Consider the following 14,227-nt stretch of genomic DNA (forward strand, 5'->3'; position numbering starts at 1 on the left):
GAAAGGGAAAAAAAAGAAATAGAAGTCGAAGAAGATGAAAAAAAAATAAAGAAAATGAGGAAGAAGAACACAAAGCTGATAAAGATGAATTTTTAAAAATACAAGAACAAAAATGTTGAAAATCAGAAAGGAGAACAAAAATAAAATTAACAAACTATGATACTATAAAAATGAATAATGAGTCTAATACATAAAAAGACAAATATGATGAATTAACTGTTTTAAAAAATAAAATTCTGCGCAACACGTAGATCATAAATAAATTTAGAAGATTAATAGAAATATATATATATATATATACATAGAAATATTAATAGAAGATAATAAAAAACAATAATTAAGAGAAATTTATTGTTATATAGAACACTAATAATGATAACTAACATAATACATTGTGTTTTTTATAAAATAATATATAAAACATATAAAAACACAAACATAAAATAAAATCTGCGCGAAGCGCAGACTCAACCCTAGTGTTATAAAATTATAATGTAGAATCTAGTTCATAGAACATACTACGAGACTTCGGATCAAGAAACAGAGATATTGGTTTCGAAAAAGGTATAAATAAATAAATAAACAGCTATATTTCTATACAGTTTCAAAGAACATACAATCTTTTGGTTAATATGTAAATATCACAATATCACATTCCATTAGATAAATAGAGATTCTCTAGGAAAAAAAACTTCTAAATCATTTGACTACTGTAAGACTGGCAACAAAAATAATACAAGTGACAATATTTCTAATGAACAAATTCGTAACAATAATAACAATTAACAACTACTAGAATATGTTAATGAAATTTATTAGTACATATATAAGGGCGTCAAATACTAATAGTCTACCACCATAGTAGCCATAAATCTTGGAGGAAAATGAGGTGAGTTCACGATGCATATTTATTTGTTTTTGTTTTATCTATGTCTCATAAAAGCAAAGAGAATCATTCCAACGACAATGATGATTAGTCTACTTTGTAAATGTGATGATATATCTTTCGCGTTATCCGATTTAAACATCTTAATAATTATGGCTCATAATTGTGTTCTATCTATACTATAGGGAGACGTTAGACAAAAGCTTTGTTTAAAAAAAACGTTAGACAAAAGCATCCAAAGATACGTTTAATTTGAAGACAAAAAAAAATATTGATAGGGTACTAGGGTGGGTCCAATATTTAGTCTATCATACTTCCTACACTTTTGCAGGTAACACGAACATGTAACATGACATGTCTCTTTCCGGCCAAAAAAATTTCTCCTCCAACGGTAATAATTTAAATTACCCATACGTGAATATTGTTGATCAATGATCATTGTAGAAATAAGAAATGGTGGGTTTGGACTTATTCGTAAACCGATTAGACATTTAAGCTAAATTATATTGGACACGGAAAAAAGACAAACTTAGTCCAGACAAACGGCAGATAGTATAGTTAAGCGTAATTTGTTTAAATGTTTGAAGAAAAGCTTTTTCGATTATGATGGATCCAAATTTTGAATACGGTGGCTTGTTTAGGAATTAGAATATGAATATTTTTGTATTTTTTTGTCGTCAAATATTTTTGTATAATAGTGCTGATTGATGTATTTTCAGCAGTTGATATGGATAGATTGATAAGCCTTATGGGATATAATGAAGAAGAAATTAAAGTATTTGGAAGAAAGAGGATTGTTGGTTATTGCGGTAAAAAAAAGACACATGTTGGCCTTGAATTAGAGCTTAAACTTGTGATATAAAAATATTTGATTTGATTTATGAATTTGATTGGGAACAACCGTTGAATAGTGTAATCCATTTAAGAAAATATAAAGAGGGTTAAATTAAGTAGATGATAAAATTCAATCGCCCGTTTGATAACTGGGTTGTAAACAACATGTTTTTCCATTCGGTTCTTACCTTAATGTCAAACCTAAACAATAAGAGAACAAAGGTTCCACTTATTATTCATAACCATAATAAAAAGTAATTAAAACATAGAAAAAATAGAAAGAAGAATAAGCCAGATGGTGGCGGTTGTTATCTACCAAAATAGTTTAGAGGTTACGATGATGAATGATATACCATTTGTTCTCATTTTAAAATTGTAATTCTATTATTTTTCCATGTTTAAAATTATATTTCCAAGATCAAGCGCATTTGAGTAAACATTTGAACATCATTACGTATGTAGCGTAACAATTACAATCAAAATTAAATTTGCAAAAGAAACCATCAGTGATTATATTATTGTGAGAAAACAGTGAAAACCAAAACCAATTTGCATAAACGGTGGTTTACTTTAATCACAAATGTATCAATTGAACATTTTGTTTGCTCTTGGTATTACTAATGGTCCAATGGATAATCACTTTGACACTAATTAGCATCTCAAATTAATATCTCTACATTTATATTCTCGTGATGATTTCGTTGTGTTTTTGGTAATGTCTAAGTTTAGATGGATCACCAGTAATAACCAAAAAAAAAAAAAACGTGTGGCTATTGTTTAAAACTTGTCATAGGCGATCTAAATCTTACATTAATATAATATATATATATATACTACATGTAGTAGACTAATCATCATATAAATTAAAGAATTAATCGACGTCAACGTTTAGTTTTTACAACACCAGAAATACATTTTGTTTTGGTGTCAGAGTTATTTTTACCAAGTAGTACTACTGTAGTAGAGTAACAAATATGGTAGTGGTAACTACTGTAGTATTGTGGTAACTTATTTCATCGCTTTTAATTTATTATTTACAAAAAAAAAGAGAGTTATTTCATGACACTGAACCTTTTCCTATAAATGCACCCATTTCATAATTTCAATGCATATCACTAAACAAAATAAAACAAAACATGGGGTTCTTGGGTAAGAGTGTTTTGGTGAGTCTCATAGCACTTTGGTGCTTCACTTCCTCGGCCTTCACCGAAGAAGTAAACCATGTGACTCAAACCCCTTCCTCTGCTCCGGCTCCGGCTCCTTACCACCACGGCCACCACCACCCACATCCTCCCCATCACCACCATCCTCACCCTCACCCCCACCCACCGGCCAAAGCCCCGATTCCTCCACCAGCCAAACCTCCGGTCAAGCCTCCGACCAAAGCCCCAGTTAAGCCCCCAGTAAAACCCCCGGTTAAGCCACCAGCCAAAGCTCCGGTTTACCCTCCGACCAAAGCCCCTGTTAAGCCCCCAGTCAAACCCCCGGTTATGCCACCAGTTTCACCACCAGCCAAGCCTCCGGTTAAGCCCCCGGTTTACCCTCCGACCAAAGCTCCTGTTAAGCCCCCAACTAAAGCCCCAGTTAAGCCTCCGGTTTCCCCTCCAACCAAGCCACCGGTTTCTCCTCCGGCAAAGCCACCGGTTATGCCGCCGGTTTACCCGCCGAAGTTCAACAGAAGCCTAGTCGCCGTTAGGGGTACGGTTTACTGCAAAAGCTGCAAATACGCTTATGCCGACACACTCAATGACGCTAAACCCGTTAAAGGTTAGAACTTTTTTAAACTAAACACACTCAATACTCATATACTACATTAGTATCATTTTCACTTTCATTCTTTATTTCATATACACATATTTACTCATTAATAATCTTTAGAAAGAACTCAACTTGCTGCTGTGCTCTGCTCTGCTCTGCTGTGCTCTGCATACGCATTTATTCAATACTGTACACGTATATGAGTATTTTGTACAAAAACAATACGTACTTGATATCAAATCATGATGCAAACTTCGAAAAATAATTCAAATTTCAAAACGTTAGAAGTGGGACCACATGTACGAAATTAGTCATTGTATTGGAAACAGGTTTAAAAAAAAAGTGAGTATGTACACTCCTGCACTCATCAATCACTGTTTTTTACAGTCTGTCCCACAAATTTCACGACCCCCCAAAAAAATAATTAAAAATTACATAACTATATTCCGTTAATCCAAAATCAAAATCTAATGGATATTTCTTTATGGTTTTTTTTCGTCCAGGTGCTGTGGTGAGACTAGTGTGCAAGAGCAAGAAGAAAATAGTGGCAGAGACAACGACGGACATGAACGGATACTTCTGGTTATTGGCTCCAAAGACAGTGACGAACTACGGTTTCAGAGGATGCCGTGTGTACCTGGTGAAATCAAACGACAAGAAATGCAACAAAGTGTCCAAACTCTTCGGTGGAGATGTCGGTGCCGAGCTCAAGCCGGAGAAAAGGCCGGGAAAATCGTCGGTGGTCATTAACAAGTTCACCTACGGGATCTTTAACGTCGGTCCGTTTGCGTTTGACCCGGTCTGCCCCAAATGAATACGATGATGCTCTGTTACTTTCTTGAATACGTCATGTTCAAAGAAGTTTGAAGAGATTTGAGAGTTAAATGTGTTTGTGCGTTGGAATTGTAATGTTAGCTAGTTTTTAAGTCAATGCTTTGGGTTTTATAAATGTTTCTTCAAGTGACGTTGTTAAGTTTCGTTTGAATAAATTAGCAGCTTCAAGAAAGTGTTCGATTTTATCTAAGGTTGAGGTTACTGAAAATGAGATTACTCCATTGAATGGCACATTGAATTTGTGATTAGAAACCAGTATAAACGGAAGCATACATATGATTAATTATAAATCAAGGAATATATGACTAATTAATAAGTTGTAGTAGTTTATTTAATTTAAAGATCAGGTTAAATGGAAAATAATATTACGCTGCAGACAAAAAAAATATGATTACAAAGAACGGTGATAAGCTCGAAAGGAGGAAGAGGAATCATCGAATAGGGTTTTTACTTTCTAGTGGGTTCTTGGATTCGGAGAAAAATCAGCAGTGAAATTGTCGGCCACGGGGCTGACATTATTTCCCATCACATCTCAAATTCTAAAAGAGGACAAAAGATTAATTTAAAGATACTAAAAAGGTTACGTTAAAAAAAAAAAAAAAAAGATACTAAAAAGGGTTTTAGATTAGTTGGATCGACTCGTTGAAATAAGTAAAAACATAAAGTGATTAACAGGAAGGGTATTTACTATTTAGTGATGCACTTCACAGTAAATCATTCTTTCTACTGTGTGTGTTTGTAGTTATGTATAGTAATTGTGTAGATTGTAGTGTCATGGAACCCTGGAAATACTTTAAAATGCGAGTATCCCCCTCAATTAGCTCATAAGATGAGCTAATTCACGTGCTCGGCATGTGGCCCTTATAAATAAGTTAACCGGGTTGTTATGCATTGGTTAGGCCGTTAACATTTTGGTTCAACATAACCGATTTGTTAAGCTTAATGAATTTTATTTACACGTAGCTATTCGACTGGTTGGAGGGGAACTATGTTTTTGCTTTAAAAGCAATACTATATTCGAATTCGTGTTGTGCGCACTGCGCAGCATCAACATTTTTTTCTATTAGATTTATTGATATTCAATTTTAAAAGTAATGTTAAATGATGCTAATATTAATATATAGTGTATATTTTGACAATAAAATAATAAGTTGGTTTACCATCGATACTGTCCTTAGTCGTTTATGCTAATTAACTCTTTTTTTTTAACTGTAAATTTTGATTATAAGAAAATTAATAATTGTGAGAGTGATTAACTATAATTCAATAATGAATGTCAGGTCTAAATTCTAGTATCACAAGTGACACCAAAATAGTAAATAGAAATACTCACTAACGGGCTAGGTTTCTTAACTCGAGCTCGAATTGTAAGATAGTAGCATGTAACAAGTGTGTTTAATAAGTGTGTTAAATAAGTAGGCATGAGATTTCGAATAAAAATAATGAGCCCAGACCCAAATGTATAGAAGCCCAATGTATATCCTTAGAGAACTTGGATCACTGGATCATTCATGTGTACATTTTTATTTTACTTAGTCAACCTAATGATTAGATTATTTCTAAAAAAGGATATCTTGGTTGAGTATATATTTCGAAACGTAGATTAATACATATGTACCTTAGTATTTTATTATATTGACCAAAAGGTCACATAATGTCCCAGTCATGTGAAATATCATTGGATATTGAGTTCAACATTTTCTTCACAAGAAATTTAAGTGTTCTTTGGGAAATTATATCGTTGTTATAGGACTTAGTCGCTACCTGTATCATTTATTGCGAGACTAGAACCATAGACAATGATGAGTCATACCAAGAGTGAAAAAAATGCTTTAGCAACAAAACAAGAATGAGCTACACAAGTCCGGTCAATTTTTAACTCTTAGTCATATAGAATTTTCTAAGGAGAAGATGTTTTCATACTTACGCCATACAGTTTTATAAATATGGAAACAGAACCAATATATGTATTTCAAATTTTTGTAGTAGTAATTTGTGTTATGTTTTCAAAATTTCAATATAAAAGATATGAATTTTGAAATTTGTTTTTCCTCAAATTACGAATACATATCTGAATTTTCAGATCAAATGGAAAACAGAAACCAAATGAAAGTAAAATAGAAGGAATTTTCCTTTGACGATACGCTCCACGATCAGCGCGTGAGGTAGACTCAAAAATTAAGAAAGAAAAAAAGATAGTGACTCAAGAGCCAATAGTGCCCACCGAAAACATTTTTTCTTTTCTTACCGAACCAAACAAAGCTTATTAGAACAAAACACATTTTTCTCCCTCTCTCTCTTACTTGCTCTCTCTCTCTCTAAACTCTCTCTCTATCTCAATGGAGAATTCGCCGAGATACAGAGATGCTACAACGAATCTGATTCCATCGCCGAGATGCCACAACAGCAGCAGCTGCAGTATGAGCAGCAGCACTGAAAGCAACAAACCACCCACAACTCCGACCCGACACGTAACCACTAGATCCGAATCCGGAAACCCGTACCCGACAACATTCGTCCAAGCCGATACTTCTTCTTTCAAGCAAGTCGTTCAGATGCTAACCGGATCCTCCGAGAGACCCAAACACCACGCCTCCTCTCTTAAACCCAACCCGACCTACCAACCCGACCCGAGATCCTCCTCTCCTTCTCAATTCTCAATCCCTCCGATCAAAGCCGTCCCAAACAAGAAACAGTCTTCTTCTTCTTCAGGCTTTCGTCTCTACGAGCGTCGCAATTCGATGAAGAACCTCAAAATCAACCCGTTAAACCCGGTTTTTAACCCGGTTAATTCAGCTTTCTCGCCCCGGAAACCCGAGATCCTCTCTCCGAGCATCCTCGATTTCCCGTCTCTCGTACTCAGCCCTGTAACTCCTCTTATACCCGACCCGTTTGATCGATCCGGGTCATCGAATCAGAGCCCCAACGAGCTCGGGTTCGCGAAATCGGGCACAGATGCGGAAGAGAAAGCGATGAAAGAGAAAGGGTTTTATTTGCATCCGTCTCCGGTGACAACTCCGATGGATCCGGAGCCCCGACTTCTTCCTTTATTCCCGGTGACTTCACCTCGAGTCTCAGGTTCTTCATCGGCTTCTACTTCATGAAAAACAAAATTCCTAATTTAATTTTTCCTACTCTACTTTTACTTAATTTTTTTTAATCCTTTCCTTTGTGATCTTAATTATATATTATAATGGGAATTGAGATGAATCCTGATGAGAATTATATACGAGAAAATTTGTAATGCTGAGATGAGATGTTTGCTAAGCCAAATCGCGATTTTTATAATCCCTATGGTTAGTTTTATTGATTTGTTTGCTCATAGTTGCCCTTTTTACTTCATTCTGGATAAATTAATGAATGAATCAGATATTCAAATATGAAATTTAGATTAGTGTTTCATTCCACTTCTATTTGTTCAGTTAGTTGTTTGCTTTGAAATAAGTTCATATCATAAGAAATAAGTTCATATCAAATAATTACTTTTAGTGAAAGTTAATTTTTGTATAGTGGGAATGGTAAACATTTACTCAAATAAGAAAATTGTATTATTCAATTCACGACCAGTTTTGTATCCTTCATTTTTTTCAGCAAACAATTGATCAAGAGATTGGTCTTAGAGAAAACCAAATTGGTCCAACCTTCTTTTGCCAAGGATTTGATGAAAAAATGGTAACAAGGGAAATGAGTGTGAAAAAAGGAGTTTTTTTGTTTTCTTTGAAATACTACTATACTTTATTTCTTCTTTTCTCCTTAAAAAAAGGAGATTACAAATTGAAAAAGCAAGAAAAGAGTAAATTGGATAGAAGGAAGAGAAAGAGTGGGGCTTAGCTGTCTAAAGAGAGAGTATTAATTAAGGGTAAGGAATCTTTTGACTATTTTTTGCTTCATCTTTGTTTTCTTTGATATCATTTTCATGATGTGCTTGGGTTTTTCCTAGGAAATGACCTCTTTACCTATATTTCTAGCCTAATAATAACAAATACACATACAGATTTAAACCGTCTCGTATGGTGATTATTGGGTTATATGCTGTTTATACAGTTTGGTTACAGGCTGATACATCAATTTAATTTTGGTCACTGTTGGATATAATATCTTGGGTCAATCATGGTTAAATTTCATTTTCAAAATTTTAGTTGAAAGTGGACTAAGGCAAAGGCATATGGAGTGAGGTAATGGGCATATGCAAAATGTGGCCCCATCATTCTTAGTTTTGTTTTTTTCAATTACGTCCTTTGAATATTACTTGGTCAAAGACTCAAAGGTTTAGGAGAAAGAGTGGAAAAAAAGAAAAGAAAAAGAATTGGGGCTCTTGAAACTTTCAAAATTTAGGTGTTTTAATTGGTTGCACAAACTGGTAGGACGTGGTGTAATAGAAGCAATTAATAATTAAGAATGTCATTAAATGGTCTAAAGACCAAATTAAATTAAACTTGACTCAATCTCTCTAATATGGTGGACCGTATCTATCTCTTTCTTTCTCTCTCTAAAAGGTTGAAAATTCTCATGTGAAGAGAGTTGATGTTGAGGACCCACTTCCACTAGTAGTGGTGCCACTGAGAGCGATTGCGGTTGACCCATTTTAATTTTCTTTCTTTTAATGAATTCATAGAAATATCCTAAAAATAATTGTTCCTCTTTTTTTTTTCACTCTTTAGTGAAAACAATTTTTGTTGATGTATTCTATCGGTAATCTTACCCACTAGAATCCAATCCCTTTTTTATAATGATGCTGCACCTAAAATATTATACCAAGATGTAGATGGCAAGTGCTTCTTTTTTATATATAGAAATAATAGGAATATATTCTAAACAACAAAAAAATGAGGAAAAACCACAAATGCGTATAAAAACTGTGTAAAATCTCATATTCTAGTATTATAAAATTAGATCCTTTTTTGTGGTTTTATAATAAAAGCAATAAAGAGAAGTCAAAAGTAATGGAGATGTGGTATGAATAACAATAATGTTTTCAAAGTTAGGTTCTCATCTCACTTCAAAGTCTTCTTTTGCTCTTATTTTTTTCAATGACTTTTGAAAAAGACCATACTGAATGAAGTAGTAGTGCAGGTGGGTCTTGTGACCATGAAGCTTCTTCACATTTCCTCAGACAAACAAACAAAAAAATAACTTTATCTTCCTTATAATAAAGCCAGCAAGCAAATGAGTCAGAATACAGAATGGGCCTAAGTGAAGAACAATAGAGTCTATTGTCCGATGAACTTGAAGCTGTTTTGAGTACGACCGGTTAATACCCTCAGGCCTCAACTGAATAAGTTTATTACTAATTTTCTACTCATGAACAAATTTAACCAAAAAAAACACTGACAAATTCTAAGTTAAATTTGAAGTTTGAAAGATTCTTTTGTTTTATAAGTGTCGTGTGTGGAAAGGAGTATGAATTTTCAGTTCAAAACCAATTATCAAAAAGTGCTTATGCAGGTGCAGCTTATTATCCATAACCATATGACATTTGTATATCGTAGGTTAGATAATTTCTTATTTCGATCAAAATTTTAACACTGTTCTTTTAATTTTTTTGGTAAAACAAATACTTTTTCATTACTTAGGAGCCTCAAACTCTATCGACAGAGTAAAAAGTGCAACTAACAAAAGGGAGAATACATGAAAGCAAAGCAATAAATACCGAAAAATAGATTGGCAATACAACTCATAAAAAGCCATAAGAAATCGAAAAACTAAAACGATCTCATGACTTCTTGAAAGACTGCATCCAATGCAACCCAAAGGGTTACAAACACTGCATCACAAGCAGAGAAAACCATCAGCCGGGAGGAAGAACCTTGCAATACCGACGATGCTTGAACATCCAAACCATTCAACAAAGGAGGAAATATTGGAAAGAGAAACTTCTCCATAAAGGAGGTGACGGGACGAAGACTCGCTGGCGCCGACAAGCCAGATCTGACGGAGGAGAGCAGAGGAGAGCGCAGCGCTCTAAAATCAACCATCCAACGAGTCATGGAGACGGCGAGACGGCGAGATGATGTGTGAAGACAGCTTGACGACGAGAAGCAAACGAGCAACATGATGGGAGAGACTGAAGACGAGACGACGGGAGAGACTGAAGACGAGACGACGCGGAGGAGAAAGGTGTCAGTCCTTTCTCACGGCCAAAGGCCGGAGAAAGGCTCGACGCAAGGAGGCAGATCTGAGTAAAGGAGGAGGGGAGAGGCGGAGCGTCGACAAACGACCGGTGAGAGAGGAGGAGAAGCTAGATCTGAGCAAAGGAAGGAGGCGCCTAGGGAGGTGTGCCCGGGAGAGTTTTTTGTGCTTTTCTGAATACCAATTTTAACACTGTTCTAATACTCAAGTATTAAACTATATTTGAAGCGTGATTACTAATGTAGCCAAACTATGCTGTCACTCTTTCAGCTCCAAATTGTCGTCAACTCTTAGGTTTAGTTTTAAAAAGAAAAAGTGTTTCTAAGAAGTTGATTAAGGTTTGATTTGACTATTTGAGATCTTAAATTGAACCCTAAAACACTTTCTCCTAAATATGAAGGTGCAGCTTTGGGTTTGGACTTGGGCTTTTGCAATCCAAAAACTCAAGTATTTGAGATCCCAAAGTGAACCCCAAAACACTTCTCCTAAGTCCTAACCATTACTTAGTTTTTTTTCATTATTGTCACGTCATTCCGACAAAAGTCGTGTTTTGATATGTAGTTACAGTAACAGCGGACGAAGTCAATTCGTGATTTGTTATAATAATAATACGGTATTTGAACTGATGTGATGTTATCATGATTTCAACGTTTCATGTGGATACATCCAAAAATCTTACTCTCCATTCGGAAATATAAGCATGAATCGTATGATTTCTCATCAATCCAAGGTTGGCTACCACCTTTTCTTGATAACATAAGACCTAAATATTCCATTTACTAGTCCGGTCAAGTTGGATCTATAATTAACAATCTCAAAGTTATTAATTTTGTGGATTTCTAACTCAAAACTAATTAACAATAGTAGATCGTCTCATGTAATATATTTATAAATTCTATCACAATCCAATTTGAGATCCAAACAAGTTTATGTGATTACTTTTCTGTTCCATCTCAAACCAAATATCATTTTTGGACCAATAATAAGAGCATGATTAATGCGGTCTTTACAGCGTTTTTTCCAGAAACTTAATAATTGTTTAATGATGCAGCGTCTCCAAATAGCCCGAGACGTCTCCTATTTGACGACATTTTTACTCGTTTCTACCGACACGTGGCGGGCTTCCATTGGTTAAAAAATAAAAAAAATTATTTTTGTTTTCTACCTCCTCCTTCGATTTGGCCATTTATATAACAATTAAGTTTTTTTGTTAATTTGTAAGTTTAGTTTGTTCAAATTTAAATGCATGTATTGTTAAGCTTTAATGAAATAAGTTTGTTTAACAAATTTGTTTTATTTTAATTTGGTAAAAAAATTTTTTTTTGAAAACCCATTTGAGTCTCTCCATTGCACACCTAAAACACAAAGTTTCTAGAATAAGTTTTTAATCTCACTTTTTAATCAGAAACTAATTAAATAATGAGCTGGAGACTCTCATGGGTTTCTCCCATTGAGGTTGCTCTAAGCTCTATTAGACCACTCATGAGCTATGGTCAAACTCGAGCAGATACATGTTACGCTTTATGAATTTATAATTCAAAACTAGCTGATAGTAGATGGATTGATCCATAAGTTTTATGTGTTTGGAGATGAAATACAAAAAGAAAAAGAAAAGAAGGAAAAGAAATTTAAAAGCATTTAAATACTAAAACATCATGATGTATATAATAGACAAACGGAACTTAATATATGAACGAAACGAAATAAAAGGACAACAACAAAGGAAAATAGGCGATATATGAAAGAATCAAAAGCTTATATGCATCATGATGATGATTAAATAAATAAAAAAAAGAACAAAAATAATAATCAAAAAGAAGAAAGAATCAGATCATACATATAACATAGGGTACGTTAGGAACGAGAAATCAACGATCAAGAATTAAGATCGAAAGGTGTTGAATCAAATCTTTCTCTCTATATCATTTTTTTTCTTTCCTTCTCATTTAGCGTACCTATAGCAATGCGTGATCGCACTGCATCCACGCCTATAAGGATTATTCCTTCTCCTCTTCTTGCAATCGTAGTAAGATCGGCCACGTCTATTGCAAGGCACATTGTTCTTTTTAAGAGCATCATAGCCAATGTAACGTCTTCCTCTTGCAAGTTGACGACGGTTTGTCTCTGAATCCATTAGAGATTCGAGCTCATCGTCATCTCCGATGCAACCTTGCCCGTTGATGCAAGATTTAGTCAATGGATATGTCGCGTTGACGGATTTTGCTACCATAGCTAAGATCAATAGGCCGAAGATGAATAACAACTTGACACCCATTGTGTGTTTTTTTTTTTGGATTTTTTTGTTTGTTTGTATAGATGAGTTATTATTATTACTCTTTTGCTTAGGTTTTTGGTTTCTTCTACGCCCTTTCCTTGTGAAAGGAGAGGGGAAAATAGAAGTGTGAGAGATTGTGCAGAAGAACCAATGAGGAATTTGCTTTGGTTGAGGATAAAAAAAGGGCTATAGACAGGTAGAGTGCGATTTTTTGCTTTTTGTTATTTTGTGGTCGTTAATTCTGTTACTTTGAAATTGGGGTTTTAACCTCTTTTTCAGGTCTGATTTTATCCATATTTTTCGCTCAGTGGTTAGATCTAAATTTGTTAAGTTATATTTGGCTCTCCTTTTTAATCGGCTAACTAACCTTATTCTGTTTTTTATTAGAAAAAATATTAAACAAATGCTCAAATTAGCTTGTAATTAAACGTAACCAATTCAAAAAACTAAGAGTGAGTAGTATAACGCGTACGATCTATTGAATCTTGGTTCTAGAAGATGTACAGATCATAGGTTCTTGGATTTCCGTCAAACGCAAAAACTTCCGTCAGTTGTTCAGATTTTTTCATGCATGCATGTAAACATGTTTGAGAAGGATATTTCATCTCTAACAAGATTATTTATTCTCATGAATCTCATGAGCACATATTATAGATTTCCTTGGATCATTGGATTATATACTATCGCTTGACCCTATGTTTTTCAATCTTTTTCCTTTTCATATGTGACCTGTTTTAATTAGGCAGATATAACATGAAGGATTTAGAAATGGACATTCATGGTTCTTATAGCAGTCACTGAATGGCCAAGACTGTTTTCTTTGCCCAACAAATTGTTTTGGAAATTAGCTTCCAACTTCTAACGTATGATCTCTTGCCACTTGTGTACGAGCTGGTCCAAATTTAAGTATTCGTTCAATAGTTTGGCTCAAACCAGTATGTCCGCATTGAAAACAGTAGATATACAATAAAATGACAATTAAAGACTTACGAAGAGGAAGAAATGGGAAAATAAAATTTCAAACGTCTCTTGATAGTTTTCGAAGGTTTACTTTGTTGTTTGTACGTAGACACCATCATGTGGTGCCTTTGAATATAGTTCCCAACAATAACTTTTTCTGCTATAGAAAATAGTCAATAAACAAATAAGGCCAATGTATCTATATATATATATACATATATATATCGATATCAATCATCAAAGATATTTCTTCTCTTTATTTCTTTTAATTGGAAAAAATACTGTACGAAGAAGCTGTGCTGGTATATTTCCATTCAATTACGTGCACAATTTGTCTTTGATTTTAATTCGAAGGGGTCCATCTATAACAAAAAAGACACGTCATTTTTTAGAGGTGATCATGTCAAGTGACAAAATATTGTAAGAAACCTGTGATTTGCGGAATATCAATTTCTAATTGGACTTGTCTAATAAAAAAATAAGCTTTAGCCTTTAGGTGAAGATTTCGTGGAAATTACTTGTTATCATTTTTTTAATCTCTAATTGTTTAG

At 34.2% G+C, this 14,227-nt stretch overlaps 3 protein-coding genes across 3 annotated transcripts; 2 read left to right on the forward strand and 1 right to left on the reverse strand.

Annotated features, from left to right (window-relative positions):
* Window positions 1–2,837: 2,837 nt before the first annotated feature.
* LOC18992237 (non-classical arabinogalactan protein 31) lies at window positions 2,838–4,485 on the forward strand. Its single transcript, XM_006415613.2, has 2 exons — window positions 2,838–3,487; window positions 3,982–4,485. Exons 1-2 carry the CDS (start codon window positions 2,857–2,859, stop codon window positions 4,290–4,292), a joined length of 942 nt encoding a protein of 313 aa, XP_006415676.1. The 5' UTR covers window positions 2,838–2,856; the 3' UTR covers window positions 4,293–4,485.
* A 2,084-nt stretch (window positions 4,486–6,569) lies between these two features.
* On the forward strand, window positions 6,570–7,969 carry LOC18992238 (VQ motif-containing protein 4). The gene is made up of 2 exons (XM_006415614.2): window positions 6,570–7,390; window positions 7,904–7,969. The coding sequence occupies exons 1-2, from the start codon at window positions 6,652–6,654 to the stop codon at window positions 7,912–7,914; spliced, it is 750 nt and encodes a 249-aa protein (XP_006415677.2). The 5' UTR covers window positions 6,570–6,651; the 3' UTR covers window positions 7,915–7,969.
* Window positions 7,970–12,109: 4,140 nt separating this feature from the next.
* On the reverse strand, window positions 12,110–12,862 carry LOC18992239 (protein RALF-like 4). The gene has a single exon (XM_006415615.2). It carries the CDS (start codon window positions 12,714–12,716, stop codon window positions 12,384–12,386), a length of 333 nt encoding a protein of 110 aa, XP_006415678.1. The 5' UTR covers window positions 12,717–12,862; the 3' UTR covers window positions 12,110–12,383.
* Between the last annotated feature and the right edge of the window lie 1,365 nt (window positions 12,863–14,227).

Source organism: Eutrema salsugineum, unplaced genomic scaffold, assembly GCF_000478725.1.
Source record: "Eutrema salsugineum unplaced genomic scaffold, Eutsalg1_0 scaffold_5, whole genome shotgun sequence".
NCBI classification, from domain to species: domain Eukaryota; kingdom Viridiplantae; phylum Streptophyta; class Magnoliopsida; order Brassicales; family Brassicaceae; genus Eutrema; species Eutrema salsugineum.

Excerpts from the sequence above, each read along its gene's own strand:
- LOC18992237 (XM_006415613.2), top strand. The coding sequence starts at position 2,857 with ATGGGGTTCTTGGGTAAGAGTGTTTTGGTGAGTCTCATAGCACTTTGG. Across the intron at positions 3,488-3,981 it reads TGACGCTAAACCCGTTAAAG|GTGCTGTGGTGAGACTAGTG; the intron begins GTTAGAACTTTT and ends TTTTTCGTCCAG.
- LOC18992238 (XM_006415614.2), top strand. The coding sequence starts at position 6,652 with ATGGAGAATTCGCCGAGATACAGAGATGCTACAACGAATCTGATTCCA.
- LOC18992239 (XM_006415615.2), bottom strand. The coding sequence starts at position 12,716 with ATGGGTGTCAAGTTGTTATTCATCTTCGGCCTATTGATCTTAGCTATG.